Raw genomic sequence first — 21,483 nt, 5'->3', positions numbered from 1 at the left:
TCTGCAGGCTGAAGCAGGCTGTGTGGCAGAGAGCCAGTTTCCCCAGTGACAAAATAAATATGAAAAACAAAGCCCCATCTCTGATGGTTTTATGAGGAGGTGGTGTCAAGTGGTAGAGAGAGAGTGTGTGATCCATTTGTGATAGTCTTTATAAACTGCATTAATGATTTACTGTTGCAGCAATGGCAGGGAAATTCTATAAATCACTGCTCTAGAAGACTAGCCTCCCATATGAAATACCCCTTTTCTATTTTCAAAAATTAGAGGTGTTTGAAGTGTTATTTAATCCAGAACAATACCACCTGAACAAGGAGGAGCATCAACAGGCTGAGGCAAAGCCCAAGTTTCATAGAAACACACACACACACAAAAAACTTTTCAGAAGGAACCACTTAGTGGCTGTGGAATGCTGAATGTTGTTGGCAGGAGAAATGAACAATCAGTTGGCAATGAGAATGATATAGAACAATTTATCCAGCCTGGTTTCTTCCAGGTGTCTTGAGCTGCACGTTCCATCATGCCTTAGCATGTTGATTGACAATGAGTGAAATGTAGCTCAACACTGTTAGGAAAGACTGGAATAGAATGCTCTGGAAGGAGCATTGGTTGATGGCTGGACCCATTGAAGAATGTTTTCTATTACTTCTTGTAGATCTCATTGTATGAATTCTGCTTACAAGAGTTATAAAGAAGACACGTGTGGAGTACTTTGAAATGCTTTAACGTGCTACATAAAGGTTCAAGGTTTCATCTCACCTAGACAATGAGTCCCAATTTTCTGGTAGCCTGGAATACATTCACACTCAGCCTTCCCATTCCTTACCACACAAAGGGAGTTGTCTTCACAGATTACACCACCACAATTGGGAACTTCTGGAATCACAAAAGAGGATTATTTGAAATTAGAGCCTCTAAAGAACATGAAACTATCTTTTACCTCCATAGCTACAGGTATCTGAAAGTTGCATCTCGATTATGCAGAGGGATTTATGAGGAATTACTCACAGGATTCCAATCACTTAGATGTGCCTTCATCAGAAAACGAACTATATTTTGTGTTCCATTTTGATTGTCTCTTTATAGTTTGTCTATTTTAAAACAGACTCCCCAGGGTTAGAAATTTAATTAAAAGCACTACATATTTACACACAATCAGAATAGCATGTAATAAATCTTCCACTCTACTGCTTTAATTTGCTCTTCCACTGTAGAACTAATCCGTCTACCCATAGGCAGCAAGCAGAAATCTCTCTCTCTCTCTCTCCCTCTCTCCCTCTCTGCGTGTTCTATGAGAGTGTACAGGGTAAACAACAAGGGTCAGTATTTTTTTTTTATCTCTTTTCCTCTCCTATTTATTATCAACCCAGAAACTAAATACTGTATGGGGCTCAGACTGTCCTGAATACCTGTTAAAGGTTTATTCCTAAATGAGCTAAAGAAGCTTCTTGGATGAGAAGAAAAACATCTGCAAAGAAAAACAAAGAAAGTCTAGTTGCCTCTTGAAAAAGCACCTTTGAGACAACCATGACCTGGATGATCGAGAATCTCCATAGATGTTTATTCCTAAACTTTAACATGTTATTTATTATCTAGGAAAAAAAATATTGTCCAAGCTAAGCTAGTTATTTCTAAAATAACCTGATGGTGAGATCTGAAGACAAAAGGAATGTAAAAGGTAAACTCTTCTGCACTCACCTTGGTCACACTTGGGGCCACTGTAGCCAGCATAGCAGGTACACTTTCCATCTCCAGAGGGACCATGGTTACAAATTCCATGTTGACACTCACATACTAAGCAAGAAAAGAGGATTAAATAATTCATACTTAAGAGTCTTATCAAAAATGTTCCAATCATTAATGTGGCCCTTAAAATGTGCTGAGAGCAGGGAAGCTTTACCATGAAGCTCATTGGCTACCTTTGAGCCAATCACTGTTGTTTGGAAGATTTGCCAATCTTCTTCAAGGAGTTACGCTTGAAGAGATAAAATTAGCATTGTGATCCTATAGGATAGAATAGAATAGAATAGAATAGAATAGAATAGAATAGAATAGAATAGAATAGAATAGAATAGAATAGAATAGAATAGAATAGAATTCTTTATTGGCTAAGTGTGATTGGACACACAAGGAATTTGTCTTGGTGCATACGCTCTCGGAGTACATAAAAGAAAAGATACATTTGTCAAGAATCATGAGGTAAAACACTTAATGATAATCATAGGGAAACAGTCAATATAAATCTTAAGGATACCAGCAACAAGGTTACAGTCATACAGTCATAAGTGGGAGGAGATGGGTGATAGAGCTCCCAAAGTAAAGTAAAGGCAAGCTGCTAAAGTAAAGGTATATGAAAAGCAAAACAACAAAACTAATAGAATTAAAGTTAAAGTAAGTCATTAATATAGTTAAAGTGAAAATCTTTGTAAATACAGGAAGAATGAGAGCTAAACATACCTATGAGTGCAGTTCATAGCCTTTTGTCAGCCTTTTGCCAGTATTTTTAAAAGGGTCTTTGCTGATCATCTATATAACTGTGCAACTTAATAGCAGAAAAGATGGCCTGGCTAATATTTAGGCCTTGTAGCATTTAGATCTTCAAAGGTCAAAATTATCTTGTAAACTATACCTAATAGGCAACCCAGCGTGGATCTTTCACTACAAGCATCATGTTAACTCAGTGGTGGGATTCAGCCAGTTCCCACCAGTTCAGGCAAACCGGTTGTTAAATTACACCCACACCCACACACCCACTATCAAAGTGGATCCTGGGCACTGCAGTGGAGAAATGGGCAATGGAGCAGTCAGCACGAGGGAAAGAGAAAGCTGCTTTCCCTCTTTCTTTTCCCTGCTCTTCCTCCTTCCCTTGTGACGGTTGCTTTGTTTCCCATTTCTCCATTACAGCGCGGTGCCCAGGATCCACTTGGATAGCCAGGGGTGGTGGTGGAGTTAATTTAACAACTGATTTGCCCAAGGTCAGGTTGGCCATTGTGGGAGGCTCATCCCACATGTGTGGTGGAGTTGGAGAACAGGGATGGGCCATGCCTCCCACGACAGCCAACCTGACTCTGGTTGAACTGGTTATTAAGTTATTTGAATCCCAGCACTGTGTTAACTGGATATTTTGTCCCAATCAGCAGCCACCTGACCTCACATCACTTACAATTTCCATGCTGTTTGCAAGTTTAAGAGTTTTGAACTGAACCATGGACAATTGCCACTATATGACTGTTTTAGAAAGGATTGAAAATTGATATATTGGTCTTAAAAGAACAAACATCCTTGTTATCCAGCCAGCCTCTGAAAGCCAGTGATGATTGGAGATGCAGGAGCACTTTAATCTTCATGGAGAAGGACAAGCAGAAAAAAACTTGATCTTATTTGAGAGTTACTGTAATAGTCAAAAATGCAAAGGATCTGCAAGCTCGTTTGGTATAGACTAGCATTTGATAAAGCTAACACAAAGGCCTTGTAAAAGATATTTAACTGCTATGTCTATATCTACAAAGACCAGAATCATGCAAACCAAGATATGCCCTGGAATGGAAGCAAAAGTTAGACTTTAAAGAAGCAGGATAGCAACAGTATTGACACTTTTGAACTATGGTGTGGGGGAAAACTCCTAGGAATACTGTGGACAGCCAAGAAGACAAACAAATGAAACATCAAACAAACAACCCAAAGTTCTCACTCAAGGCACAAATGACAAGGCTGAAATTATTGTATTCTGCACACGTTCTGTGATGACGTAGCTTTCTTTAAAAATCTACAATGCTGGGAAAAGCAGAAGAAAACAGAAAAAGAGGAATAGCAAGACAGGGAGCAAGATGAATGGACTCAATTACATTGGTGATGGGGGCATCACTAAAAGACCTGAAAGATCAGATTAGGGACGGATTGTAATGGAAAACGTCTATCTATGTCAGGGCTGTCAAACTCTGCCCGCAAGTTAGATGAATCAGGTGCTGGCCACACCCATGCCCAGTTTAGCGAAGGGGGGGGAAAGTCTTGACAGTCACGTGATGCCACAGTGACGACATGACTTTGACACCCCTGATCTATGTGATTGCTAAGAGTCAACAACAATTTTCTGGTACATAATCAAGAGTTCAACCTTTTCTTTACTAATAGCACCTCTGCCTTGCTTGGAATTAATTTAAGCCTGTTCTATCCAATATTGATACTAGGTAGTGTTTGAGAATATTCATAGCTTCCTTGAAGATTGAGGTCTAGAGTGGTGCAGCTGGGTGCCCGAATCTTCTACCAATCTACTTCATTATAGCAATAGCACTAGTAATAGCACTTAGACTTATATACTGCTTCATAGTGCTTTTGCAGCCCTCTCTAAGCGGTTTACAGAATCAGCATATTGCCCCCAACAACCTGGGTCCTCATTTTACCCACCTTGGAAGGATGGAAGGCTGAGTCAACCTTGAGTCTGGTGAGATTTGAACTGCTGATCTGCAGCTAGCAGTCAGCTGAAGTAGCCTGCAGTACTGCACTCTAACCACTGTGCCACCTCGGCCACCTATCCTCAATTGCTTCATAAACCAGGGTTCTGATAAGGCTCTGCTGGTGAGAAGGCACTTAGGAGCTATAGTGTCAGCTATTCTGAGTCATCACTGTATTCTGCAGATCAGGGATATCAGAAATAATGTAGACAATACAAGAAATTTCCAAATGTACTAAAAAATCCATCCATCCATCAAAATACCTGGCCGAGAACATTTTAACTGATTGTACATTCTACAATGATTTATAATGCCCATTACTATTATCATGTGCCTATGATTTGCCCATCAGCTCATTCAAATTCTTCTCTAGTTGCCCACCAGCCATTAGCTTGATTCTTTTCAGTGAGATCCTGGGCTTGAGATGCTTACCAGATTGACAATCAGGGCCAAAATGATTCTCATCCTTGCAATGTTGACATGCAATGCCACCATAATTTGCCTAAAGAAATTAAAGAGATCAACATTTTACAATGGCATTTTTATGTCCCATAAAAGGAAGGAAGAAAAGGAAGGAAGGAGGGAGGGAGGGAGGAGGGAGGGAGGGAGGGAGGGAGGGAGGGAGGGAGAAAGAAAGAAAGAAAGAAAGAAAGAAAGAAAGAAAGAAAGAAAGAAAGAAAGGAAGGAAGGAAGGAAGGAAGGAAGGAAGATTGATCTTGGGCTTCCTAACAATAAGCCTGATGAAATTGTAGTCCTCCAAGGTCTGCAGAACTACAACTCCCTGCAGATCTTTCACTGATGTTAACAAACGTTGCTGGAAGGTGTGTTTCAGTAACACCTGGGAGACCACTAATGGTTTATTTCTGTGGGATAATGCACAGTATACAAAGAATTTATCTACACATATTATTATCAATTTGCAGCCTTGGTAATGTTAAAATTAAATCTCCTTCTTTGTTCTTTCAAGAAGTCACTACTGTATAAACAATAGGTTTTTTTAAAAAAAGGAACAGACTGTATTTAGAAGGAAGGCGGATCAATTACTTAAGGCAACGCAGTTCATAAAATGAACAGTCAATGTAATATAAATGTTTCATTTAATCATTATTCCAGAATAGGGTGCACACGTAAAGAGAGATGGAACTGAATCAACTTTCTTCTAAGCCCTCGCATGCTCCATCCACAATTCCTCTTTCCATTTGTAATCAAGAGTATCCAGGAGAGAAGCTGGCTGAATTAGAATCCTCTCTGTTCAATAAAGGAAACTTAGCAATGTAATAGATTATCCTATTTGGAATAGGATAATAAGCAGTAGTTGCCCCTTGCATCCAGTTGCCAAATAATGCAAATGTTTTGGTGAAAAGAACAAAATATTACAAAAATAATTATTTAAAAAATGGGGGGAACTAAAAGCAGTCAGCTCTAGTCAGAGATGAAGAAGCTTTTTGGAGGAGAAGCAAAACGTTTACAAAAAAGAAAAAAACAAGAAAGCCCAGTTGCCTCTTGAAAAAAAAGCACCTTTGGGAAAACAACCATGGCCTGGATGACTGACAATCTCCATAGACATGATGCACCAGAAGAATGCTCTTGGCTATAAACTGTCTAGTCTACTGCTAATAATACATTCTTGGAGAAAGTAAACCCAGTCTTACATTACAAATGCAAGTTCCATTATTCGCAATGCCATCCAAGCAGGTTCCATGTTGGTTGCATATGTTTTCAGGTCCACCAGGACATTCTATAAAAGGAAGAGAGTTACCCATGCTTAGATTGTTTTAAAAACTGTGTCTTAAAAACTGTGTTTTAAAAACTCATACTATTTTGATTCAATGAGCCACAGTGGCACAGTGGTTAGAGTGCAGTACTGCAGGCTACTTCTGCTGCCTGCCGGCTGCCTGCAATTTGACAGTTCAAATCTCACTGGGCTCAAGGTTGACTCAGCCTTCCAGCCTTTTGAGTAAAATGGGTAAAATGAGGACCCAGATTGTTGGGGGCAATGTGCTGACTATATGTAAACTGCTTAGAGAGTACTGTAAAAGCACTGTAAAGTAGTATATAAGTCTAAGTGTTATTGCTATTGCTAAATCAGGTGCATCCTTATTGCAAGGCATTATAAACAATGTATGCCCATTTATTCTTTGTTCAATGGTCTTGTGGAGAAAGCTCTATTCATATAAACCCCAGAGTCTAATTTTGTTTCTTTGGGCCATCTAAGATAATAGGGAGCCTTCCTGAAATCTGGTTCCTTCAGAATAACAGAAACTTGAAAATCTAAAAGTACATCTCTTCCCCTCATCTTCACAGCTCAAGAAAATAAGGAATCCCTTTTGACATTTGCCATGCCCCCTGCCTTCCTTCTGCAGGCTCAGCTGCCTCTTATCTGTTGTCTACTCTGTGGCTCTTCTTCCTGTCTCCCAAGGTCAGTCCTAGATGCCATTACAATTGGGGACCCTTCTTTGCATATTGACTTGACTGGAATTGACTGTTGCATGTCAAATATGCAATTGTTGTGTTAGGTCTGCACCATGGTTTTTTAAATTTTTGTTCTCCTTTTGCTATTGTATTTCAAAGTTGTACATTGCATGTACAATATGTGGCAACTGGGGGTGTTTGTAAATGGATTAAATCAATTATTGCAAAAGAAGAAAAGGTAATTTTTTTTCACGTATACAGCATGCTGATGCTGCCTGTTTCTGTATGGCCCAGTGTTTAAATCCTTACTCCTTACTGGATTTCAAGAGCTCAATGGCTTCAGGACATACAAACTCCAAAAGTTTGTCAAGCAAAACATGCTTCCCAAACCATCCTATAAACTTCTATTCCCTGTCTATGTGATATGTGTTCTACAATCAAAAACTTACCATAGCATTCAGCACCCCAGTGTCCAGGGCAGCACTGTTTGTCTTCCTCATGATTCATGCATGTATACGTGCACCCCAAGTTAGATATGGTGTTCTCACCCAGTTTTACTGTATATCTGAAATAGGAAAACACACATATGCCCAGACACAAAGACTAGTAGGGAACTACTGGTGGCACAGTGGTTAGAATGCAGTACTGCAGGCTACTTCTGCTGACTGCCGGCTGCCAGCAGTTCAGCAGTTCAATTCTCACTGGCTCAAGGTTGATTCAGCCTTCCATCTTTCTGAGATCAATAAAATAAAATAAGGACCCAGATTGTTGCTGGGCAAGTTGGGGCAAGTTGTTGACTTGGTAAACTGCTAAGGGCTGTAAAGCACTATGAAGCTGTATATAAGTCTAAGTGCTATTGCTATTGCTACTGCATAAGGTAATATAGTCAAACAATACCTATAGCACAGAAAAGCCTAAATCTGATCTGGAAATACTTTCTATCACTATCATCAGCCTTGAAGGTAAAACTAGAAATGGCAGTGCCATTTTTCTAACCCAAATTTGGCTGCCCAGAATCAATGATCCAGCCGCCGTGAGAGGGGGGCTGGGTCACCCTCTGCCAGATCGAAACAGCATTTTACTCCCGCCATTGCCGTGAGAGGGCAATGAGGTCCTACGTGTTCCATTGGAATTCTATCGAAGTCTGGCATTTCACTCCTTCTGACTGTGATAACATCAAATTGTCCCCTGGCTATTGGCCATGGGTTATTACCTCCCCTTGATGTCCAGATGTACTCAGTGAATGAACTTTGTGCCCTGCGAGACTCCCCCCTCTCGCAGGTTTGGCCCTCTTCGTTATCGAGGGCCTATCTTGATGACAGGCGTTGGAGCCCCGAGAGATGGCATGCGGCAAAGAAGAGTTTGAAGGGTTTTTTAAGTGGGTTTCTTAGTGGGTTTTTAACAAAAATTTTAAGGGGTTCGGGGGGGATCAGGGTGGGTTCTGGGGGAAATCCACCGGGTTCAAGACCAGCCTTAGCAAAGGGCTGCGACACTAGGGACGTAGAACCAGAGGTCGGGGAGGGGGTTGGAGTTCAATTTAAAGAGGGCTGTTCCATCAGTATAGTGAGTGGGAGGGGCAGATATGGCGGAAGCTGGGGACCACATCATGTTCGGGGAATGCGCACTCGTTATCTTAGAGTGATTGCGCACTCCGGTCCCCAATGCTTTTCTCGTTCCCCAGGCTGTCCAGATTCTCAGGGCCAGAGCCTTCGACTGATGTTATGCAATGCCAGGTCCGTTGTTAATAAAGCCCCCCTCATTCACGATCTTATTCAGGAGGGGGAGGCGAACCTGGTGGGCATTACGGAGACCTGGTTGGGCCAGGAGGGGGGAGTTCCCCTTGTGGATATATGCCCACCAGGCTTCCGTGTATTTCATCAGCCGAGGGCTCAGGGCAGGGGCGGGGGGGTGGCGGTTATTATAAAGGAAGGTCTGGATCCAAGGGAGACCACTGTTCCACAGATAGCTGGATGTGAGTCCTTCTTTGTGAAGTGGGGTTGTGGAGTACAGATGGGCTTGTTGGTCACGTACCTGGCTCCCTGCCACGTGGCAACGGCCCTGCCCGAGCTGCTTAATGTTATAGCCGAGGTGGCAGTGGACACTCCCAGACTTGTTATCATGGGGGATTTTAACCTGCCATCTATTGGTGAAACGTCTGAGGTGGCTCGAGAGTTCATGGCTTCCATGATGGCCATGGACCTTACTCAGTTAATTCATGACTCCACTCACACAGGGGGACTCTGGACTTAGTTTTTGTCTCTGGTCAGTGGTTGAGTGGCCTTGATATAGGGGATATAGCCATCGAACCCTTGTCATGGTCTGACCACTCGCTCCTTCGACTGGATTTTCTAACCGCTGCACCCCACCGCAGGGAGGCGGGACCGACCAGGTGGTTCCGCCCCAGGCGCCTGATGGACCCTGATAGGTTCCAGATGGAGCTTGGGCCATTTCCTGAGACTCTGGCTCATGACTCGGCTGAAGACCTGGTGGCCGCCTGGGATAGTGCAGCTGCCAGGGCCTTGGACCGTGTCGTGCCTTTGCGGCCTCTGACCCAGCACCGAACTCACCTAGCTCCTTGGTTCTCTGAGGAGCTCAGGGAGATGAAGCGCCGGAAAAGACACCTGGAGAGTAGTTGGAGGACCAGCCGCTCCGAATCCGACCGAACACTGTTGAGGTCTCATATTAAGACCTACCTAGTGGCGATAAAAGCAGTGAAATCTAGCTATTTTGCCGCTCTTATCACGTCATCAGATAATCGCTCGGCCACCCTGTTTAGGGTGACCCGCTCCCTCCTCCACCTGGAAGCGCGGGATGACCCCATGCAGGGCCGAGCTGAGGATTTTGTGCAGTATCTGTATGACAAAATCGCTCAGATTCGGGAAGGGCTGGCCTCTGACTGGGTATGTCTGGACGGGATGACTGAGGCAGGTCTTGAGAGTGTTATCTGGGGGGAGTTCGATCCTGTGGCTCCCGAGGACATGGACAGGGTCCTGGGATGGCTGAACGCGACCACATGTTTATTGGACCCGTGTCCCTCCTGGTTGGTACTGGCTTCCCAGGAGGTGACACGAGGCTGGCTCCAGAAGATTGTTAATGCTTCTTTGAGTGAGGGGGTCCTGCCGGCCGCTTTGAAAGAAGCGGTTGTGAGGCCCCTCCTCAAGAAGCCCTCTCTGGATCCGGCTGTTTTGGCTAACTATTGTCCAGTCTCCAACCTTCGCTTCGTTGTGAAGGTTGTTGAGAGTGTGGTAGCGCAACAGCTTCCCCGGTACCTGGATGAAGCTGTCTATCTAGACCCGCTCCAGTCCGGCTTCCGGCCTGGGCACAGCATGGAAACGGCATTGGTCGCGTTGATGGATGATCTCTGGAGGGCTCGGGATAGGGGCTGCTCCTCTATCCTGGTCCTGTTAGACCTCTCAGCGGCTTTTGATACCATCGACCATGGTATCATGTTGCACCGGTTGGCGGGGGGGCACCGTTCTGCGGTGGTTCTCCTCCTACCTCTCTGACCGGTCGCAATCTGTGTTGACAGGGAGGCAGTGGTCGATCCCGAGGCACCTTGCTTGTGGGGTGCCACAAGGGTCAGTCCTCTCGCCCCTTCTGTTCAACATTTATGTAAAGCCGCTGGGTGAGATCATCCGTGGCTTCGGGGTGGAGTTCCATCAGTACGCTGATGACACCCAGCTGTACATCTCCACCCCAGGCCACCCCAACGATGCCCTTGAAGTGATGTCCCGGTGCCTGGAGGCCGTGCGGGCCTGGATGGGGAGAAACAGGCTCTGACTCAACCCCTCCAAGACCGAGTGGCTGTGGCTTCCGGCGTCCTGATATAGCCAGCTGATGCCATTGCTGGCTATTGGGGGAGAATCACTCGCCCCCATGGAGAGGGCTCGTAACTTGGGCATCCTACTGGATGCACGGCTGTCTTTAGAAGATCATTTGACAGCCGTGGCCAGGGGGGCTTTTTATCAGGTTCGCCTGATACGCCAGTTGCGCCCCTTTCTAGATCGGGACTCCCTACGCACAGTCACTCAGGCACTCGTCACTTCCTGCCTGGACTACTGCAATGCTCTCTACATGGGGCTCCCCCTGGGGTGCACCCGGAGGCTCTAGCTGGTCCAGAACGCAGCCGTGTGGGGGATTATGGGGGCGACGAGGCGCTCCCATGTGACACCTCTCCTGAGCGAGCTGCACTGGCTCCCGGTGGTCTTCCGGGTGCACTTCAAGGTGTTGGTGACCACCTTTAAAGCGCTCCATGGCTTAGGGCCGGGGTACCTACGAGACCGCCTTCTGCCACCAATAGCCTCCCACCGGCCAGTACGCTCGCACAGAGTGGGCCTCCTCAGGGTGCCGTCCGCCAGACAATGTCGGCTGGCGACCCCCAGGGGGAAAGCCTTCTCTGTGGCGGCGCCCACCCTCTGGAACAACCTCCCCCCAGAGATACGTACAATAACAGACCTCCAGATTTTTCGTCGGGCCCTGAAAACCTATTTATTTCAACTAGCTGGGCTGGCTTGAGTTAAATTTTAAATTGATTTTAAATTGGGTTGTTTTAATTTACGGCCAAAATATTTAATTATTTTAAACTGTTTTTAAATTTTGTATGTCCTGTTTTTTACTTTGGCTGTTCACCGCCCTGAGTCCTATATTGGAGAAGGGCGGTATAGAAATTGAAACAAACAAACAAACAAATAAATAAATTGTTCACCTTACTTCCATTACTCTTGGTTCTCAATTGTGTGTATAGATATGTGTATGTGTGTGTATAGGTATGTACCAGGGGTGAAATCCAGCAGATTCTGACAGGTTCTGGAGAACCGGTAGCAGAAATTTTCAGTAGTTCAGAGAACCTGCAAATACCACCTCTGGCTGGTCCCAGAGTGGGGTGGGAGATTTTGCAGTATTCTTCCCCTGCTACGCCCACCAAGCCATACCACACCACACCCACCAAGCCATGCCCACAGAACCAGTAGTAAAAAAAATTGAATTTCACCACTGGTATGTACTCATAAACATATGTACATAAACACATAAGTAGGTATAAGAAGAACTTATAAGAAGTACTTTCAAAAACCTAAAAGGATATCACTTTAAAGAAAAGCAAAAACATTTTTACTCCAGAACACAGGAACAGAGTAAGAAGAATAGTAGATTTAAAAAGGCAAATTCTAATTAAATAAAAAAAATAAAATTAAAATAAAATTAATTTAATTTCTAATTAAATAAAAAAACAAGTAGTTAATGAATAAATCAGTACAATAGTGGAATAAATTGCTCATGAAAAGTGTGGCTAAAGAATTGGAGGTGTTCAAGCAGGAGGTGAACACGGAGCAGCCATCTATCTAAGATGCTTTAATTTGTAGTCCTGTACTGAATTGTTAGTTAGGCCCAATGTCCAAAATGACTCCTTCCAATTCTGTAATTTTATCTATACACCTCAGTTTGGTTTAACAATAGATGAGGTGCCTTGTTGTGTCAATATTATTTACATTCAACATTAAGCCTTTGTATAGGTTAGCATAGCAAACGCAACTGCTTGCTGCTACTGGTTCACTCCTATGGCTGCACCATTCAGGGCTTAAAAAAGAAGCCAGCAGACATGAACACACCATAGTAGGGCATATTCGCCATTCAGTCATATTAAGCAGTGTGAAACATACCCAATAGAAGATGCCTACATTGGCAACTAAGCTGCATGCATAGGATGATCTTTCTGTTCTGCCAAGAAAGCCTTCCTCTATTCATAGAGTAAACCTTTAAGATCCCTCAGTTTTTCGACTACATATTACTAATGGCTATCAATTTACCAATTTCTTAGCAGTATGACAGTGTTCTCCAACCTGAGTTCCTTCTAGATGTGTGAATTTCAGCTTCAGGATTCTCAAAAATTGCCCTGCTGGCTGGGAAATTCTGAATGCCTCTCCAGATTAGGAAAAGCTAACTTAGAAAGTTAACATGTCACCATCCAAGTTACAACTGAAAAGATTTAATCCGCATACCAGAAGCTCAATTTAAAAAGACTTTGAGAATTATTGAAAATCATAAAGGAAATTAAATTAATTCCACCACATATACTAAAAGTACAAAAATAATTTAAGCCCTGGAACTTCAGCCCTGTTTCTGTAAATCAAGCTATAGCAACTTCAATATCAATGAAAAGCTGTGCAGCTGTGGTTTTCAAAAGCTAAATAAGTTAGGTACGTTTGACTGCAAATGGGTTGGCATCAAAATATTAAGAATTTAAAATATTCTGGAATTTAATTTCAAAATGTAGAATGAGGATTAGGACATAATAGAACATAACTATTATTTTAGGAAATCATCATCCAATAAAAAAACATAGGTTAATTTGCAATTTGAGTAATACTAGACTAAAAATTAAAAAGTTATGAGAAAATGATCTACTCTAAATTCAAAAATAAGAGGAAACATATTTGCTAGTAGATAGATAAATAATAAATGAACAGATGGGTTGAATTTTATTATGGTCACAGATTAAAATAAAAACATTATTATTTTTTTGTACTATACAATGACAAGCAGTACCAAATATATTATTGATATAAGGAAAGGAAAAGATATGTAAAGGCTGCTTTGGTATCTATTGAAAAAAAACTGTGTATATCATAGTTTCCAAGAATTTTTGGCATCTTTTATAGTGATTATTGGCATTCAGATGCTTATTAGATTTTTGAATTAACATTAAATTGTCTTATGTCTGCAGTTATTTTAATATACTTGTAGAACCTACCATTGCAGTACTTGCGCTGTGAGCAGTGGTGGGTTGCCCCTGGTTCGCACCAGTTCTATAGAACTGGTAGTAAAACCGGCGGGAGGCTCCGTCCACCGACCCTGAAGTCATCGAAATGCTTCTGCGCAGAACAACGCATGCGCAGCCCCATTGCGAACCGGTAGTAAAGGTAAGTAGAACCCACCCCTGGCTGTGAGCAAGGGCTACCCAAAAGCAAAGATTGGTACAGTAAATAAATAAAGATTGCCTGAATTAAAGGAGCCTGGATAGCTCAACAGACAGAGCACTGTAATTTAACGCCAGTTGTCTGAAATTAAAGTAAGATCGAATCTCGCCAGGCTCAAGGTTGACTCAGCCTTCCATCCTTTCTAAGGTAGGTAAATTGAGGACCCAGTTTGTGGGGGCAATAAGCTGGCTTTGTATAAATATACAAAAGTATGAAGGCTATTGCTTAACGCACTGTAAGCCGCCCTGAGTCTCCGGAGAAGGGCGGCATATAAATCAATTTTTTTAAAAAAATGATTTGTACCTCATAGCCATAGGAAATCCTGATTACCATTCTAAACCAGAGAGGTATCTTAAACAGCTCAGTCTCACTCTCCCTAAATACCACAAAATATTTTGCACACACCTGAATTAACATTTTTTTCTTCAGTGGCACTGAAAGTCTAGGTTCCACTCTACAGCTATGTAAATTAAGATTCATTTTACTGCAGATATTAAGATGTGTTGCTCATAGTGACTTCTATTATAAATATTATTGTTAAAAATGGGTGCCACTTAAAAAAATGGGTGATTTATCTGTCTACAAAATGTGTGATTTATCTGTCTACCTCTCCATTATCAGCTACCTCCCTGCCTGCCTACTTATTGGTTGGTTACCACCTTTAAAGCGCTCCATGGCATAGGACCCGGGTACCTTCGAGACCGTCTTCTGCCACCAATAGCCTCCCACCGACCAGTCCGCTCCCACAGAGAGGGTCTCCTCAGGGTGCCATCAGCTAAGTTATGTCGGCTGGCGACACCCAGGGGGAGGGCCTTTTCTGTGGGAGCCCCAGCCCTGTGGAATGAACTGCCCCCGGAAATACGCAAGATCTCCGACCTCCGAGTGTTTCGTTGCGCACTGAAGACCCTGTTGTTCCGCCAGGCAGGGCTATCAACTTAATAATTTTAATTGGGGTATTTTAAATGTTTGGGGTTTTAAATCGGCCAAATCTATGTAATTATTTTAATTTTTAATTATTGTTGTGTGTTGTGTTTTTAAATTGGCTGTACACCACCCTGAGTCCTTCGGGAGAAGGGCGGTATAGAAATAAAATTATTTATTTATTTATTTATTTATTTATGAAAACAAATATGTTTATTCTTGTTTCAATTACAAAATAATATGATTAAAGTTTGCTGCAGGCCGTAATCTGACATTCTTTCTTTACTCCACTCTAATTATCTCAAAATGAAAAGTAGTAACATCATTCAGATGTGGTTACACATCAGATGTGGTTACATAAATCAGCTCTGTCACAGAATGAAATATATTATTTACATAGAAACCTCCAAGCCTTTGTTATCAGGATTGTTACGTATCTGATGTGGCATCACAAACCAGGCTCAAATTCTGCATGCACAGAAAGTAAAATCTTGACAGATGTTGTGTCCTATTAACTAGGACTGGCCATGGGGTTTTTCTTCTTTATTTTTCCTCATAGGTGTAAACCATCCCTATGGCTTTACTATTAAGCAAAGTGCCCTTTGATTCATTGGTAATCCCTGTTCTAAAATACATTATACACACTGAGATAGAAAAGAGCACCTTTTACCTGCATTGCTCTGGCTTGTTATTTTTCGTCCATCCCCATGGGCATCTGATCATCCTCCAAAGATCAGGAACACAAATAGTGCAAGGAGTATTCTTCCTATATGTGAACTTCCGGTCACATCGCATTGATTTTAACTGGAGAAAGGGAAGATGATAATTCTTGTACGAAATGCACAATTCCATAACTCATTTAAAAGATAATAAGCAGCATCAACAGGTTTTCAAACCTGTTGCATTTCTTATCTCCAGCAATAAAGCCAAGTGGCAGGCATTTGGAAATAGTTCTGATCAATCCATATCTAATGCATGCCAGCCTTCCTTGATCAAACATTGTCTGATGGTTTGGACTGCCCAGCCCCATCATCACAGCATGGCAGCTGAGAAATATGGGAGATATAGTGCAACACATCCCAGAGACTCTGAAACAAATTGACCCACATTAATGAATTATTGATTTTGGCTTTTCTGCATCATGCACAGAAAATATGCCCCCATGCCAACACTTTAACCTTGGTCAGCAGCACGTCCCCAACAATGTTGTAACGAAACCCAGGCAACCTTTCATTTCCCCATTCTTCAGCCCAGATGGTTCTGCTTTATGAGCCCCATGACAGTAAGGCCATAACTAACGTATTTTGGGACCCTGATACGTTCAACTGCAAAAACAGGGTGCACCCACTGTCCACAGAGATCTGCTTTCACTCAGATAACTACACCAACATTGGGGAAATTTTGGTTTAGTTCAAAAGTAGATAAGAGAGCCCTGAAACACATTAGAAGAAAAGTTGGGGGGGGATCATGCCTGGGGAATTTGGAGGAAGGAAGCAGTGAGCGAGCAGATAAGAGGCTGGAGCAAGGTATTTATCTTTTCTGGTTCTCTGCTGTTTCTTTGATGAAAAATAGATTGGATCTCCCTTCTACATATCTTACTTCTACATATTTGACCATAGTAGTAAGGTCTCTATTCTTAATCTAGAGACAAATGTAACTCTGTGAAGGAGTGACTCCTCTGAATGTGACCAGCATAAACCGATGAGCCAACAGTATGCAACGGCAGCCAAAAAAGCCAATGCACTTTTAAGTTGCATTAACAGAGGGATTCAATCAAGATCAGGTGAGGTACTAATACATCTCTATAAAGCCTTAATAAGATCACACCTTGAATACTGCATCCAGTTTCAGTCACCACATTATTAAAAAGTTGTTGAGGCTCTAGAAAGAGTGCAGAGAAGAGCAACAAAGATGATTAGGGGACTGGAGGCTAAAACATATAAAGAACGGTTGCAGGAACTGGGCAAGGCTAGTCTAGTGAAGAGATGGACCGGAGAGACATGATAGCAGTGTTCCAATATTTGAGGGGCTGTCTCAGAGAGGAGGGGGGTCAAGCTATTTTCCAAAGCTCCTAAAGGCCAGACAAGGAATAATGGATGGAAACTGATCAAGGGGAGATTCAACCTGGAAATAAAGATAAATTTTCTGACAATGAGAACAATCAACTAATGGAACAGCTTGTCTTCAGAAGTTGTGGGAGCTTCATCACTGCAAGCTTTCAGGAAGAGATTGGACTGCCATCTGTCAGAAATGGTGTAGAGTCTCTTGCTTGGGTGGGGGGTTGGACTAGATGACCTACAAGGTACCTTCCAACTCTGTTATTCAGTTCTGTTAAGTCTCTCCATTTCAGCAGTTGATGTAACTGAGCTTTCTCTGGGAAATGGATGCCCACTCCATTCCTATTGCTATACTGCACTTTTCAATAAGTGCAAGGTTTTATTCCACTTGTTATGAAAACACTCTAAATAAACACAAACACTTGAACCCATTAAAATGGGTTAAACAAAAGTTAGTTTTAAAAAGTTAAAACCAAATTATACACACAAATCATTACTGGATTAGATTAAGTTTTGGCTCAATGTTCTAATTCAGAAGGTAATCCCATTCAGTGAATGGTAACATTTAAGTAATCTGCTCCCTGTTGTTTATTCATCACTGCAGGCAATAAATGACAACACCAGAGTTTTGGATGTAATTCTTCAGACTCTTAGCCCAGTGTCAGTACACCCAGCCCTCTTTGAACCCACTACACCATTATTGTTGACACATTCCTAACATTTTGAGTATATTGTGTGGTAAAATAATTTATTTGTTTAAGCACTAGAAAGTAATGTGACTCCCTTTCTCTTTTTGTGGTTTTTGTACTTAGCAACAGAACATTTGTAAAAAAAAAAAGTCTTTAGCCACATAATACTATTATTTGTATTATTATAAAGCCATGTTTAGGAACATATAATGAATGAAGTTTCCATTTTATCTTCCTGTTCTGTATATTTATATGAGTACAGTATCATTCTACAGATTTTTTTGGGGGGGTGGAATTCATCCTATTCGAAGTTCTTTAAATTTGTATAAGCTCAGTTTCAACATAGCTCTTTAAATGCTCTCAAAACTCCAGATTCACCAGGGAAAAGATGATTCGGATTATACACATGCTCACAGAGCACCCAAAGGTATATACTTTGCAGCTGTGTGATCCCAAGAAAAGATAAAGATCCCTGTTTTAAGACAAAGGATAACAAATGTTTTGTACATATCCAGATTTCTCCAAATCATCTTTTCCTGTTGAAACTGGATTGCTGCATAGCCCTAGTTTCTTTCTCAGAAGGGACAAATACATTTTCCTACATAATTCTCTCCCACCTCTGATGTCTTCTACAGATTTATTTATTTATTTTTAAATAAATAACTCAAGGTGGCAAACATATTTAATACTCCTTCCTCCTCCTATTTTCTCCACAACAGAGTGAGGTGGGTTGGAATGGGAACAATTGACTGGCCTGAAGACATACATTCATAACTGTTTTATATCTAAAAATACTTATGCTATTAGGATCTTTATCAATAATTAAATTACTTTTTGATCCATTCTATGTTCATAAATTGTTTGTTCAAGATGTGATTTTTTAAAAAAAAAAAACAGATCTTGAGTATACAGCAATAGATTGGCAAGAAGATCTGATTCTGAGTTGTTTACAACCAGAAATACAATTATTTTTCTTTCCTAAAATTATGTAGCTGAAATTATAATTCTTGGTTCATTATGGAAAATTATATGTGGAAGGACTGAGAGTTCAAAATAATTTCTTGGAATGTGATGATGATGAAGAGAAGGAGGAAGAGAAAGATGAAGAATCTGGCAGACCGTGTAACCAACCATAATAAAAATAATACATCATCTGCCTATCCCAGATTCTTGGGAGGATTAATAAATGAATAAAATTGCAAAATCCAGTCTAAACATCTAGCTTTATTGTTTAAACAACTTATTGTTTAAAATTTATTAAAATTTTATTCAAAATGTATATGCCATCCAACTTCCAGTGATCTTTTATACCAGGCTCTGGCGGATCATCAGAATTTCCAAAATATTGGGGGAAGGGGGAGAAATCTTGCAAAGTTGAATGAAATAAAAACATGGGTGGAATAAGAAAGAGAAAATGTATAAATATGGATTACTGATGCGAAGATGTTGAAAACAAGAAGATGTAAATATCTGTTTTTGTTTTTCAAAAAAATGTTTAATAAAAATATTTTAAAAATAAAATAAAATAAAAACATGGGTGGAAAGGTTCACCAGGATCAAAGACTTGTGCAGAATTTTCACAACCTGCCAAGTTCCCACAACAAAGGTGGGTAGGGCCAGGGTCCATTTGGTGGGTCAAGGAATGGTGAAATGGTGTCTTAAGTATGTGCAAGCCATAAGGCATGCATTTTTCCTCCTTAGCTTCCCTAAAACCCACAAATGGGGAAAAAAAATAGGGAGACCAAATTTTTACTCTTTTTACTCTGGGAGGCTCCAAGGAATGTTAGGGGGGTTGCCCTAATCCTGAATTAGACCATACATTTATCAATGTTTAAATAAGAATAATTGAAAAGAGGGAATTATTCAGCTTTTACAAATATTTACACTAAAAATTAAAAATAGTTAGGTTATGCTAAAGGAATTGCCAAATCACTTGACCTAACTTTCTAATTCTAATGGAAAGTTCTCAATTGTTTAATTCATTAAAATGCATCAACTTTGCAATCTTATACATGTATTTTCCTAAACCATACATTTAGTGCAAGGACAGACACAGGTCTAAGGTCTAGTTAAGTGGGAAGCTGAATGTTTTCTCCACTTGAAGTAATATTTATTCTTTCAACTCATCGTCCTTTCAAACATCCTGCTGCCCCTTTAAGTGCTGAAGGATTCTACAACTTTGCAAGCTAATTTTCCCAAATTCACCAGAGTTTATTTCCAAGTTAAAATGTCAGAGTAAACTGCAGCTTTCACCCCTCAGAGAACAGAAAACTCACCTCATTTTTCTGCCCTTTGGCTGGAAAAGTTGCACATGTTGCTAGGATGAACAAGACTAATCCAAGAATTTTCCTTGGCATGTTTTTGCAGAAGAAATCTCTTTGCTCAAAGCGGGAAGAGAAGTGTTCAGTTTGATAAAATAACACCGCCTACTAAAAATGGGACCCAAAAAACTGTGAAGTTAAATGAGAACAGAGCGAAAGCCTTTGCATGATGTAAATCTCTTAGTCCTAACTCTTCAGAAGGAGCAGCATTTTGACTAAGCCTCAACTGTCAGCAGATTTAAAAGGAAAAAGCAGGGAGGCATACTAAGTATGAAAATGATCCCGAGAAAGGAAAACAATGGATTACTCAAAACAGGAACATTAACAAGTTTCCTCTCTTCTATCAGTTACGACAGACAGAAGGAAATCCTTTCTTTTTTTTTCATTGGAATGGAAGTTTGATTGTGTATTTAACAATGAGGTAAAGCTGCCCAGTGATTTTATTAACAACCCAAATGGTAAATTTATACGATATCAGGGTAACTTTAATTCATCGGCAATATTTCAACAAATCAATAAAAAGATGAAATGTAAGATAGCAATGTAGAGAAAATGCTTCTTATAAGCATAGTGGTTTTTTCTTGCTATGAAGAACAATTCCTATGAAATTCTCATTAAGCCTACTTTCTTTGAAGTGTTTGATTTTCAAAGCATACTTCTGATGATTGATTAGATTTTTCCTCTAATATTTCTTCCTTTCTTCTTCCTTCATTCACTTTCTCCTTCTCTACCTTCAATTATCTGGACCAATAGCAGTTGTAGTTTCAGTCCTTCAAGTCATCCTCAAGTTCTCTCTAAACTTTTGATATCTGATATTAACACAGAATATTTGCTCTATCATCTGTCACAATATTGCTACTCTGAATAAAGGATTGCTTGATTGTGAAGTTAGAAATGAACAATTGCTGTATCAAATGGAGAATGTACTGCAATCTAAACCGTGTAGTCAGGAATATGGTGAATCTCACAAAGATCCAAATATCCAAAATATTTCTATTCAGTAAATTATCATCTCAGGACAGTTTATATTCTGATAACAGCTGTAGAGCTCTGCCATTAGATACTAACTTTTTAAGCAGTTAACAGTATGTCTTTTTATGAGCAATAAAAAATATCCAATTAGTTATTAGATAAAGCCCATGTGTATTTGTATTGTAATAAATATTCTGATGTGAGCTTTGTATTCATATAAATTAAAGAATGTGGATGACTAAAGAAGAATCTAAAAAGTTAAGATGGCTTTTTAAACAAAAATAATAATAAATTAAGCTAAAACTGTGTGATTGAAGCCACTTTTAAGATATATAGCAATACATGTGCAACATACATAAAAATAGGGTGGGGCTTTGTACAGTTGTGGCTAGCATTTTAACTTTTAGACATGCAGGGGGCTACATGCGCATGTGGGGGTGCATGTGGGGGGCTGCATGCACATGCATGGCAGTGGGGCGCATGCATGGGGGTGGGCACACATTGCATTTTTGGGGTTCAGACATGCACACGCATTCGCACATGCACACATTTGCGCTTTGAGCAGTCGGTCCAGAAAAGCCCTGGTAGCGCAGAAGACTAAAGCACTGTTATTAACATCAGCTGCCTGCAATTACTGCAAGTTCAAATCTCACCAGGCTCAAGGTTGACTCAGCCTTCCATCCTTTCTA

The 21,483-nt window shown here is 41.0% G+C and overlaps 1 protein-coding gene across 3 annotated transcripts in view; it reads right to left on the bottom strand.

Moving 5' to 3' along the window:
- Positions 1 to 20,136, bottom strand: part of STAB1 (stabilin 1) — a 113,715-nt gene extending 93,579 nt beyond the window's left edge. For all 3 annotated transcript variants that reach the window (XM_034439287.3, XM_034439302.3, XM_034439294.3), the window contains exons 1-7: positions 19,778 to 20,136; positions 15,426 to 15,559; positions 7,310 to 7,425; positions 6,101 to 6,186; positions 4,881 to 4,950; positions 1,696 to 1,791; positions 757 to 873 (exon numbers count right to left, since the gene is read on the bottom strand). In XM_034439287.3, coding sequence (XP_034295178.1) covers positions 757 to 873; positions 1,696 to 1,791; positions 4,881 to 4,950; positions 6,101 to 6,186; positions 7,310 to 7,425; positions 15,426 to 15,559; positions 19,778 to 19,858 — 700 coding nt within the window. In that variant the 5' untranslated portion in view covers positions 19,859 to 20,136. The remainder of the gene's footprint in view (positions 1 to 756; positions 874 to 1,695; positions 1,792 to 4,880; positions 4,951 to 6,100; positions 6,187 to 7,309; positions 7,426 to 15,425; positions 15,560 to 19,777) is intronic.
- Positions 20,137 to 21,483: the final 1,347 nt, after the last annotated feature.

This window comes from Pantherophis guttatus, chromosome 2, assembly GCF_059756535.1.
Source record: "Pantherophis guttatus breed Tessera chromosome 2, ASM5975653v1, whole genome shotgun sequence".
Taxonomy (NCBI): domain Eukaryota; kingdom Metazoa; phylum Chordata; class Lepidosauria; order Squamata; family Colubridae; genus Pantherophis; species Pantherophis guttatus.
This window is presented reverse-complemented; position numbering and strand designations above follow the sequence as displayed.